Source organism: Panthera tigris, chromosome A3, assembly GCF_018350195.1.
Source record: "Panthera tigris isolate Pti1 chromosome A3, P.tigris_Pti1_mat1.1, whole genome shotgun sequence".
NCBI classification, from domain to species: Eukaryota; Metazoa; Chordata; class Mammalia; order Carnivora; family Felidae; genus Panthera; species Panthera tigris.
Genome location: NC_056662.1, coordinates 62,630,912 through 62,643,644, shown reverse-complemented (window position 1 = coordinate 62,643,644; position 12,733 = coordinate 62,630,912). Strand labels below are relative to the sequence as shown.

At 44.7% G+C, this 12,733-nt stretch overlaps 1 protein-coding gene across 3 annotated transcripts in view; it reads left to right on the top strand.

Annotated features, from left to right (window-relative positions):
• Positions 1-12,733, top strand: part of THADA (THADA armadillo repeat containing) — a 327,215-nt gene that overhangs the window by 312,599 nt on the left and 1,883 nt on the right. For all 3 annotated transcript variants that reach the window (XM_007097838.3, XM_042981284.1, XM_042981287.1), the window contains one exon: positions 6,527-6,696. In XM_007097838.3, the coding sequence (XP_007097900.2) occupies positions 6,527-6,696 (170 nt within the window). The remainder of the gene's footprint in view (positions 1-6,526; positions 6,697-12,733) is intronic.

Sequence of the window (12,733 nt, the reverse complement as noted above, 5' to 3'; positions counted from 1 at the left end):
ATGGGTGGGTGGATGGACAGAGAGATGGTTGAATGGCAAGGTTGAGGGAGTTTGACAAATGCCCAAAACTGGGTTCTCCAGAGCTAGGGGCAGGGAACATCCAACCCATCTCCATTTACTCAGCATTTACTGTGCTGACTTGGGCTCTCTCAGGAAGGAGACCTGACCAGTGGCCTTAGTCTAGAGGGCATCTTCCCCATGACAGTTTAGAATCAGACTGTCTAATCCATGGTCTGAAGCAGTTTTCAAGGTTGGCGTCTGGAACAAGTCAATGTTGGCATTTTCATTTTAATCAGTACAGTTGAAGAAGTCCTCGAAGCCTGGGACTTAATGTGGATCCAGTCCACTGTGTGAAGCCTGTGTCTTTAGCTGCTAGCCCCGAGATGGGCCTCGTCACAGAGGTGGGAAACAAGATGGGCGGCGGGGCTGTGGGGCTCCCCATGCTCACCTCAAGAGCATCAGCAAGTAAGGTCTCCCGTTAGCCAGGTGCCTGCCTTGGCAGGAGAGCCCTGATGCGGCTGGGGCAGTAACAAGAGGAAGTCCCCACTGCAGCAGCTCTGAAGTCCTGTGTTTGCTCCCCTCCCCTACAACCAAGTTACCCATTCACAAGGGTGGAAGGCAAGGATTAACTAGTTCTAAATGCTGATTCGTTGGGTTTCCAACTCACTTCCAAATGACTGAATGCTTATCCCCCTTGTGTAGGCCTACCACAGACATGAATGTGTATCGGTACACCTCAGCCATTTGAAGAGGCTTATTTCACGCTAGCCTTAGCTGTGTAGCCATTGGGAGCCAATGAATACTTCTCCCACACTGACTTCTTCCCTCCTCTGATTCCTGCAGCTCATGAGGTCCAGACCAGTCCATTGAGCACCTGATGTCTCATTGTTGCTTGAGTTTAAGCCTTCCCTTCCCTCTCAGACCACTACCTTCTTGAGGACAGGACTTGTCAGCTACTTGCCTTGCTTTTCCCACAGTGCTCAGCACGGTGCTGGCCACATAGCACACCCTCAGCACCTACGCCCTGACTGTCTAGTGAAGGGCCAGCTGCTCCAGGAAGCCTTCTCAGGTGCCCTCCCCACCCGCTGAGCAACCACTCACCTCTGCAGAGTCCTCTAGCGCCTGAGGCCCGGGCCCTACAGGCAAGCATGAGGGCTTGAAGTATTTGTCCAGGCTCAAATATTCTGTGAGCTCTTTCAAGGCATGCACTGTGCTCAGCAGTTGGGATCAACTGTGCACACAGATTTTTTAAGACAACAATTTCACTGAGATACGCCATACACGTGCCACATGAGTCAACTGCAGAGAGGGTACCATGCACCGGTTTTAGCATATTCATGGAGTTGTGCAGCCATCACCACAGTCGAGTTCAGCCATTTTCATCACTCCAAAAGAAACCCGTGCCCTTAGCAGTCCCCCTTCATTCTCCCTGTAGCAGTTTCCGGGGGCTGTTGTAACAAATTACCATAAACTTGGTGACCTAAAACAACAGCAGTTTCTGGTTTCACAAGGCCAGAAGTCCAACATTAAGGTGTCGACAGGGCCACACTGGAGGCTCTGGGGAAGAATCTTGCTCTAGGGAATTCCTTGCCTCTTCCAGCTTCCGGAGGCTGTCAGCATACCTTGGCTGCATCACTCCAGTCTTCTAGCTTCACATCACCACCTCCTCTGTGTGTCTGCTGTCTTTCTGCTCTCTCTTGTTAGGACATTTGTGATGGCATTTAGGGTCCACCCAGATCATCAAAGATTATTTCCTTCATCTCAACACCATTAACTTAATCACATTTGCAAAGACCCTTTTTCCAAGTAAGGTAACATTCATGGGTTCCAGGGACTGGACATGAATATCTTTTGGGAAGCCAATTTTTGGCCTACCACACTGCCCATGCCCCTGGCCCAAAATAATTCACATCCCACAAAATTTGCCAAATTAAAGTGTACAGGGGTGCCTGGGTGGCTCAGTCAGTTAAGCATCTGACTCTTGGTTTCGACTCAGGTCATGATCTTGTGGTTTTGTGGGTTCAAACCCCGCATCAGGCTCTGTGCTGACAGCATGGAGCCTGCTTGGGATTCTGTCTCTCTCCCTCTCTCTCTGCCCCTCCCCTGTTGCACCGTCTCTGTCTCTCTCAAAATAAAGAAACTTAAAAAAATGTTTTTAAATAACTGCACAGGTGTACACATTTTAGTATATTCACAAGACTGTGCAACCATCACCACTATTAAATTCCAGAACACTTTCATCAGCCCAAAAAAGAAACATTATTTCTATCAGCAATCATTCCCCAATCTCCCTAGTCTCCAACTTCTGGCAACCACCAATCCACCTTTTGTCTCTATGATTTGCCTGTTCTGGATATTTCACATAAGTGGAATTATATAATACACAGGCTTTTGTGTCTGGCTTCTTTCACTTAGCGTGTTTTCAAAGTTCCTCCGTGTTGTAGCATGCGTCACTACTTCATTCCTTTTTAAGGCTGAATAATCTTCCATTGTATGGATATACCACATTTTATTTATCCATTCATTGGTTGATGGACATTTTGACTGCTTCTGTGTATTGACTATTAGGAACATTCATGTACAAGTAGTTGTGTGGACATATGTGTTTTATCTCTCTTAGGTATATGCCTAGGAGTGAGCAAAACTTTGAGACTGTTTTCCAAAGTGGCTGCACCATTTTACATCCCCACCAGCAATGTCTGAGAGTTCCATCTTCTCCATAGCCTCACCAAAACTTATTACTTATTATCTGTCTTTTTTATTATAGTTCTCCAAGTGGTTGTGAAGTGGTATCTCACCATGGTTTTGATTTGCATTTTTCTGATGGTCGACGATGTTAAGCATCTCTTCCCGTAACTTATTGGTCATTTGTGTGTCTTCTCTGGAGAAATGTCTATTCAGATCCTTTGTATGTGTTTTCGTTGGGTTATTTGTATTTTATTATTTCAGGTTTTTTAATGTCTATTTATTTGGGGGGGCACGTGCATGCACATGCACGCGCGCGCGCACACACACACACGCACACACACACACACACACACACACAAGCTGGGGAGGGCCAAAGAGAGAGGGAGAGAGAGAAGCCCAAGCAGGCTCTAAGCCTGGCTGGCCTGCATGGTCAGCTAAAAAGTTCCTCTCCCCACTCTCCTGCCTCTCTTCACAAGGCATTTGGCCAGTAGAGATCTGGGTTGTTCTGGCTGAGGTGTCCTAGTCCAGGGCAAGGTAATAAAAGAGGAAACTTGGTGGATGCATCTGGCCCCTCAAAGAGATTTAAATCCAACCAATTCTCCTCCTGCCCCCACCCAGCTTTTTCTCCCTTCCTTCTTCATCTTGCAGAGTCAGTATTTGGGCGGTTATAATTCTCTCTGGATTCACCTCTAGCCACATCGCACCAGCACTCCTTTATACCTCTGTCATGCCTGCCACTCTCCTGCCACTTCCTCAGCACGATTCATGACGAAATGGTGCAGGATGGGGGATATCTGTCCTGTTGGGTAGGGCAGGTGCAGCAGTCTGGCCTTCCTGGCGGCATCTCTGGTCACTCTCGTGTGTTCTTTATGGAGCCAACCGGAGTGTTGCTGAGCTGCAGGCACAGATTTTGCTGGTGGACTGTGGCATTTCCAGTCCTTGCCTTGAGGAGACCGAAAGGGGAGCAGGCCGTAAATCAGAAGGTAGATTTTTGTGAAAGGTTTCACATAAGCCCACCTGCTGCACAATACCTGCTGCTTTGATTGTCTTTTGAAATATGGCCCCCAGCTGGGAGCTTTTCTTTGTGAATCAGAGTGATAAAGCCAAGTCTGACTTCATCTCCGTGGGGTGCCGGGGGTGTTTCTCCATCGCCTCCCTGTGGGGTAGGGACAGCTTCTGCACTGAGGCCCACTTAGCTCACTGCCACCACAGCTAACTGTGCAAACTCGGATCCGTTACCCCGCTTCCATGAGCATAACTTCCTCATTTGTTAAATAAGGATGCCTCCCTCCTAGTGGTGGGAGCGGTAAGGATCTGATAGGCCAGTATTCATTATTATCAACGGTAACCCTAGTTAACCATCTAGTGAATGCTTGCTTTGTGGCAGTCCCTGTGTTATTAAATCAAGCGGCAGTAAAGGAAAAGATTTCATGATCTCCAGGGCCACACACTGGAATGTTCTGAACCTCTGCTCTATGTTTAATCCCATGCCGGTCTTCGTGCATATTTTCAGTTCTTTGAGGTTTGAAGGATGCCAATTAATTGTACCGTCTCCCCATACAGATACTACACAGAGGGGTCAGGTAGAGATAAAAACAGATATTGTAGGGACGCCTGGACGGCTCAGTCGGTTAAGCGTCCCATTTCAGCTCAGATCATGATCTCGCGGTTCGTGGGTTCGAGCCCCGCATCGGGCTCTGTGCTGAAGCTCAGAGCCTGGAGCTTTTTTCGGATTCTGTGTCTCCCTCTCTCTCTGCTCCTCCCCAGCTCACACTCTGTCTCTCTTTCTCAAAAATAAATAAACATTAAAAAAATTTTTTTAATAATAAAAATAAAAAATAGAGATTGTATTGTAGGTAAAGGTTAGACCAACACAAGGCCCAGACCTACAGCCAAAATGCACCTTTGCTCCCCACTTCCCTCCCATCCCCCTCCTCTTTTTCTGTTGCCCAAGTTAAATCCTGGTTCCAGGCTGCACAGGCAGCAGCCTAGGGAGCAGGGGCACTAAGGAGCAGTTGTCCCAGGGGATTGATTTGGGATGGTGACATCAGTCTTTTAGCTGCTTCCATGAGTGTAGGCTCTTCTGGGTGTGTTCCAGGTAGTACTGGCCCCGCTGCAGGGTCACCAACCCTGCTTATCTCACTGTGAAGACTTGCATGTCTAGAATGTTGGTGCTGTTTCCAAATCTGTGTTCCACAGGCACCATGAAACATTTTGCCCATTCCTATTCTTCATAGCCACTTACAGCTCTGTGACTATACAAAAGTGGGTCATTCTGAGCCCAGGATCCCTCACCTGTGAAGTAGGGATGGCAATATCCAACCGATAGGATGTTGAAGGAATGGACAGAAGGTACTTGGTTAGGGCCTGGCACATAATAGGCCCTTGGGGGGCCATCCTGCTATGTCTGGTTCAGTACCCTGAGAACTCAAAGCTTTCAGTCCAGACTTGGAGGCTTCTCCCCGTGTGCTGAGCATGTCTCTTTGGGAGCCAGTGGTCAGGGCCAGGTCTATGTGCTGGAGTTGGAAATGTGGATTTGGGAAAAGATGAGGCCTCAACAGAAGTGGGTCCTCGGAAGACCAGCACTGGTGCATGGATGGATCCAAAGAGGTTCATTTTGTGGTGGGATTTCAATCCCATGTTTCAGACCTCCTCCAGGTTGGGGGCGGGAGGGCTGGGGTCGTTAGCGGAAGTGCCAACAACCCAGAGCCTCCCTTCAAATCCATATTTAGGACTGTCTAAGGCAAAATGATGAAGTAAGCAATGGTTCCCCCAAGGCACCTGCTTCCTCTTTCTGCACCCTAATCTACTCTTTCAGCGCCCTTTCCCGGCCAACTAGGAAGATGAGTGTCTGAAAATGAATTCAAAGAGGGCAGCAAAATGTGAGCCAAATCAGGCTCACCACCTTTTGTTGTACAGCTCGTAAACTACAAATGGTTTTTATGTTTTTAAATGGTTGGGGGAAAAAAACCAAAAGAAGAATATTTTATGACATGTGAAAACCACATGACATTCAAATTTTACTGGAACATTAAAAGTTTACATATTGTCTGTGGCTGCTTCCAGCAGAGTTGAGTAGTTGTGACAGAGACCTGAAGACCCCCAATGTCTGAAATATTTATTATCTGGCCTTTTAAGAAAAGGTTTGTTGGGGAGCCTGGGTGGCTCATTCGGTTAAGCGTCCGACTTCAGCTCAAGTCATGATCTCACAGTTTGTGGGTTTGAGCCCCACGTCGGGCTCTGTGCTGACAGCTCAGAGCCTGGAGCCTGCTTCGGATTCTGTGTCTCCCCCTCTCTCTGCCCCTCCCCTGCTCATGCTCTGTCTCTCTCTGTCTCAAAAAAAAAAAAAAAAAAAAAAAGAGCTAAAAAGAAAAAAAGAAAACGTTTGCTGATGCCCCGCTCTAAAATGTTAAGAGATTTATGTGTTATGTGGTCAGCAAGATTTGCTTTCAGAGGGACAGGCAAACCAACAGAATCCAGGCGCTGTGGCAGGCCTGCAGAGGAGACACTGGGTGGGGAGCTTTCCTGATTTCCTCCCAGTTACACTGGAGGGGCTGACAGGAGGTAAATGTCTAATCCTGCAGGCGGACATGCTACTGACCGCACTGGGGTAGGGGGCATGGAAATGGTGGGGTTCGGGCCTGTGGCTCACTCTAGCTGTCTAGACAGCAGGACTCAGAAATGGGTTGGTAATCTGCGAGGAGCCTATCCCACCAGCCTCCCCATAGGCTGGTGGTAGTGATTAACACGAGGCCCTTCATGTTTAGAGTCCTTCAGAGCCTCCGTGGGGTGGCCCTGAGCAGCACATTCATCGTTTGCTTCTCTCTTGCTTCCACAGAATTTGCCTTCTGCCAGGTGGATGCCTCAATTGCACTGACTCTGGCCCTGGCTGTGCTGTGTGACCTGCTCCAGCAGTGGGACAAGCTGGCCCCCGGACTCCCAGTCTTGCTGGGATGGCTGTTGGGAGAGGGGGAGGACTTCGTGGTCCATGTAGAAAGCACACATCAGGTAATCCTAGGGTCTCAGGGCAGTTGGTGGGGGGGATGGTCAGAGTGTCAAACCCGCTGAATGCAGCACATTAGGCTTACTTGGGCATCAGGTGCCTGCTGAACGTGTGCTTCTGGATGCTTAGGTACGGATCAGTTATGGCTTAGGAAACTGTCTGAATGACATGGCAGCCTGCTAGATCCGCTGGGGGCCCTGGAGATGCTGGGGCAGCTCTCATGCTGGCCTTTTGGGTTCCAATGGTAAGTCTTCAGATCACCAGGGGAGAGGACTTTGAAAGAGACTCCTTGGTTTCCGAAGCCAGTGAGTGTGCTCCCGCACTCTCCAGCTGTCTAACTAAAGCCAGTACCCATATCTGCTCCACGCCCAGGACACCCCTTGATCGCCTGACCCTGGTGGCCGACGGGACTGGCATTCCTGAGCTCCACAGGAAGGTAACAGTTGGAAAGACAGTTCTTGGCAGTCCACCACGCCAGGGCAGTGCACAGACAGCAGACTGAAATGCAACCCGAGTCTTCATGGGAAAAAGGGCTGTTTACTTAGCCTGGAGCTTTAGCCGAAGGGACAGGCTCCAGGTTTCCCACGCATCTAGAGACTAAGGAGGTGCTCCCAGGGAATATAAGCAGGAGGTGACACCCTTGCATTCCCCCTTGGCCTTGCTACAGCTCCATGAGACCTCCCAGAAAGGAGCTTGGACCCCAGTTTTTACAACGGTTGCCCAGGGGACACCTCTAGATCTCCTGGTCTGGAGGCCAGCAGGGATTACAGTTGCCACCACACAGGACTGTATATATTTGCATACTTTATTTTATTTTCTTTTAACATTTTGATTTATTTTTGAGAGATAGAGACAGAGCATGAGCAGGGGAGGGACAGAGAGAGGGAGACACAGAATCTGAAGCAGACTCCAAGCTCTGAGCGTTCAGCACAGAGCCTGATGTGGGGCTCGAACCCACCAACCATGAGATCATGACCTGAGCCAAAGTCAGACACTTAACCAACTGAGCCACCCAGGTGCCCCAATATTTGTTGACTTTAAAAGCTGCCACCAAAGGATCTGGCTTCCAATCAGCCTGAAAATAGGTACTGAATGATATTCCTCCCCTTGGAACAGGTCTTGGCATTTTGTCAGCAACAGGGGAATATTAAGAATAAATCAGGTGGTTTAGACAATCAGAAAGGTTGAAGAGACAACCAAGAACTAGGGCAAGGTTCAGTGAGAAGTTTCATCAGCATAAGACCACTCCTTCAAGACTGAGAAAGGTCGCTGCTTTGCCTAATACATAGAAGCAAAGACAGAGTCAAGCAAAATGAAGAAACAGAGAAATATGTTCCAAATGGAAGAATAAGACAAAACCTCAGAAAAAGACCTTAATGATATGGAGATAAGTCATCTACCTGATAAAGAATTCAATGTATTAGTCATAGAGGAGCCTGGGTGGCTCAGTTGGTTAAGCATCCTGTCTCACTCTTAATTTTGGCTCAGATCATGATTTCACCATTCATGAGAAAGAGCCCCATGTCGGGCTCTGCACTGAGTGTGGAGCTAGCTTGGGATTCTCTCTCTCCCTCTCTCTCTGTGCCCCTCCCTTGCTCGCATGCACACTCTCTCACTCTCTCTCTCAAAAATAAGTAAATAAACTTTAAAAAAAGAAGAAGAAAACTGGAAAAACTACAGATACGTGGCAATTAAAAACATGTTACTAACAACTATTGGGTCATAGAAGAAATCAAAGGAGAAATTAAAACACCTAGAAACAAATGAAAACAGAAATAGGACATACCAAAATCTGTGGGATGCAGAAAAAGTGGTTCTAAGAGGGAAGTTCAAGTGATAAATACCTATTATCAAGAAACAAGAAAAATCTCAAATAAACAACCTAACTTTATACCTCGAGGAACCAGAAAAAGAACAAACAAAACCAAAATTAGGAGGAGAAAGGAAATAATAAAGATCAGAGTGGAAAAAAATTAAGTAGAGACTAAAAAGACAATGGAAAACATCAATGAAACTAAAAGCTGGTTCTTTCAAAAGATAAAGTAGAAAAATCTTTAGCTGACTCACGAAGAAAAAGAGAGGGTTCAAATAAATAAAATCAGAAATGAAAGAGAAGAAGTTACAACTGATACCACAGAAATACAAAGGATCGTAAGAGACTACTCTGCCAACAAACTGGACAACTGAAAAAGAATGGATAAGTTCTTAAAAACTTGCAATCTTCCAAAACTGAATCATGAAGAAGTAGAAAATCTGAATAGACCAATTACTAGTAAAGAGATTGAATCAGCAATTAAAAACCTCCCAAGAAACAAAAGTCCAAGACCAGACGGCTTCACTGGTAAATTTTACCAAACATTCAAAGATTTAATACCTAGCCTTTCAAACTCTTCCAAAAAACTGAAGAGGACGGAACGCTTCCAAACTCATTTTACAAGGCCAGCATTACCCTGATACCAAAACCAGATAAGGACACCACAAAAAAGAAAGAAAGAATGAGTGAAAGAAAATTACAGGCCAATATCCCTGATGAACATAGATGTAAAAATATTCAACAAAATATTAGCAAACTGAGTTCAACAATACATTGAAAGGATCATATACCATAATCAAGTGGGCTTTATTCCAGGGATGCAAGTGTGGTTCAACATCCACAAGTTAGTCAATGTGATACCACAGTATTAACAAAATGAAATATAACAATTATGATCATCTCAATAGATGCAGAAAAGCATTTGACAAAATTCAATATCCATTTATGGTAGAAAATAATAATAATGAAGTGGATACAGAGGGCACATATCTTAACATAATGAAAGCCACATATGATAAATAGCTAATGGTCAGTGGAAAAAAGCTGAACACTTTAAGATCAGAAACAAGACAAAGATACCCACTCTCACCACTGTTATGCAACATAGTCTTGGAAATGCTAGCCACAGCAATTATGCAAGAAAAAGAAATAAAAGGCATATAGATTGGAAAGGAAGAAGTAAAACTGTCACTATTTGCAGATGACATGACACTATATATAGAAAATCCTAAAGACTCCACCAAAAAAAAAAAACAAAAAAAAACCCTTTTAGAACAAATACATGTGAATTTGGTAAAGTTGCAGGATACAAAATACAAAAATATGTTGCATTTCTATATGCTAATAACAAACTACCAGAAAGAAATATCAAGAAAATCCCATTTACACTTGCATAAAAAAGAATAAAATACATAGGAATAATTTATATTTCCCTGGGAATAAATTTAACCAAGGAAATAAAAGACCTATACACTGTAAGACTAAAAACTGTAAGATAGTGATGAAAGAAATTAAAGAAGACACAAATAAATGGAAAGATATTCCATGCTCTTGGATTGGAAGAATTAATATTGTAAAAATATCCATCTGCCCAAAGCAGTCTACAGATTCAGTGGAAACCCTATCAAAATTCCAATGGTATTTTTCACAGAACTTGAACATATATTTTAAAATTTATAGGGAACCACCAAAGACCCCAAATAGCCAAAGCAACCTTGAGAAAGAAGAACAAAGCCAGAGATATTATGTGCTTTGATTTCAAACTATACTACAAAACTATAGTAATCAAAACAGAATGGCATTGGCACAAAAAGAGACACATAGATCAGTGGAACAGAATGGAAAGCCCAGAAATAAACCCATGTATGTGTATTTTTTGACAAAGGAGGCAAGAATATACAATGAGGACTGGATAATCTCTTCAATAAAAGGTGTTGGGAGAACTGGACAGCTACCTGCAGTAGAATGAAACTGGACCACTTTCTTACTCCATACACAAAAATTAACTCAAAGTGGATTAGAGACTTGAATATAAGACCTGAAACTATATGGGGCACCTGGGTGGCTCAGTCAGTTGAGCGTGCAACTTCGGCTCAGGTCATGATCTCGCGGTTTGTGGGTTCGAGTCCCGCGTCGGGCTCTGTGCTGACAGCTCGGAGCCTGCAGCCTGATTCAGATTCTGTGTCTCCCTCTCTCTCTGCCCCTCCCCCACTCACACTCTGTCTCTCTCTCTCTCCTTCAAAAATAAATAAACATTAAAAAAAATAATAAAAAATAAAAAGACCCGAAATTATAAACTTCTAGAAGAAAACACAGGTGGTAAACTCCTTGACATCAGTTTTAGTGATATTTTTGGGACTGACTCTAAAGGCAAGAGAAACAAAAGCAAATACAAACAAGTAGGACTACATCAAACTAAAAAGCTTCTGCACAACAAAGGAAACCATCAACAAAATGTTAACAGAACTTACTGAATGGGAGAAGATATTTGCAAATGATACATCCAATAAGGAGTTAATATCCAAAAAATAATAATAAAGAACTCATACAACTCAATAATAACAACAAATCTGATTAAGGGGCACTTGGGTGGCTCAGTCAGTTAAGCATCTGACTCTTGACCTCAGCTCAGGTCTTGATCTCAGGGTCATGGGTGTGGGCCCCACACTGGCTCTATGCTGACTTTTAAAAATCTGAAAACTCTGATTAAAAAAATGGACAGAGGATCTAGACATTTTTCCAAAAGAGACATACAGGTGGGCAACAGATACCTGAAAAGATATTCAACATCACTATCATCAGGGGATTGCAAATCAAAACTACAGTGAGATACCACTTCACACCTGTCAGAATGGCTGTTATCTAAAGACAAGAAGTTAGTGTTGGCGACGATGTGGAAAAAAGAGAACTCTCATACCCTGTTTGTGGGAATGTAAATTGGTGAGCCACTAAGAAAATGTATGGAGGTTCCTCATAAAATTAAAAATAGAACTACCACGTGATTTAGCAATTCCACTGCTGAGTATCTATGCAGAGAAAATGAAAACATGGGCACCTGGCTGGCTCAAATGGTAGAGCGTGCAACTCTTGGTCTTGGAGTTGAGAGTTTGAGACCCACGATGACCCTACTCTTAAAAAATAGGGCTGCCTAGGTGGCTCAGTCGGTTGAGCGTCCGACTTCCACTTGGGTCACGGTCTCATGTTTTGTGAGTTCGAGCCCTGCATAGGGCTCTCTGCTGTCAGCTTAGAGCCCACTTTGGATCCTCTGTCCTCTTCTCTTTCTGCCCCTCCCCACTTGCACTCTTTCTCTCTCTCTCAAAAATTAATAAACATTTAAAAATGAATTAACAAAGAAAATATTGGGGTGCCTGGGTGGTTCAGTTGGTTAAGCATTCAACCCTTGATTTCGCCTCAGATCACGATCTCATAATTCGTGGGATTGAGCCCCATGTCGGGCTCCACACTGACAGCATGGAACCTGCTTGCGATTCTGTCTCTTCTTCTCTCTCTCTGCCCATCCTCCCTGCGCACGCATGCATGGTATCTCTCCCAAAATAAACAAGCATTAAACAAAAAAAAGTACAGACTCCCAATTATAAGATAAATAAGTCATGGGGATTCCTGTATAGCATGTAGAACATAATCAGTAAGATATTAACTCTGTAGGGTGACAGATGGTAACTAGACTTACTGTGGTGATCATCTCACCATGTATACAAATGTCATTATGTTGTACACCTGAGACTAGTGTAATTTTCTATGTCAGTTATACCTCAATAGAAGGGGGAAAAAAAGAAAGGAAGAGGCCCCTTGGAAGTTGAGTGTTTAATTATGGAGAATGTTTATTAGTCAGCACTGGAATAGCTAAGGGCTCCCCACGGTTAGGTCTGAAGGTGAAACATTTGCAGAGAGTCAGGGCCCTTCCGGGTATTTGCTGCTTAGAGAAAACTATTAGCCTCCTCCAGGTGAGTCAACAGATAGGGAAACTGAGGACCAAGAGAAGCAGCAAAAGCATCTTGTCAACTGAAATTTGTATCCGTCCACCAGTGTCTGACTCAGCTGGCCCTCTTGACATACCCAACAGGCCAAGAGCTCAAAAAGCAGCCTGTTTATGGGAAATGTGGAGACAAGATTAAGTGTCTGTAAGAAAATAACCTTGAAAGTCCCCAGCCTTATAGAAATTTGGTTCCATATTCAGAGTAGTGCCTCATATTTGGTAATCCTTTGCT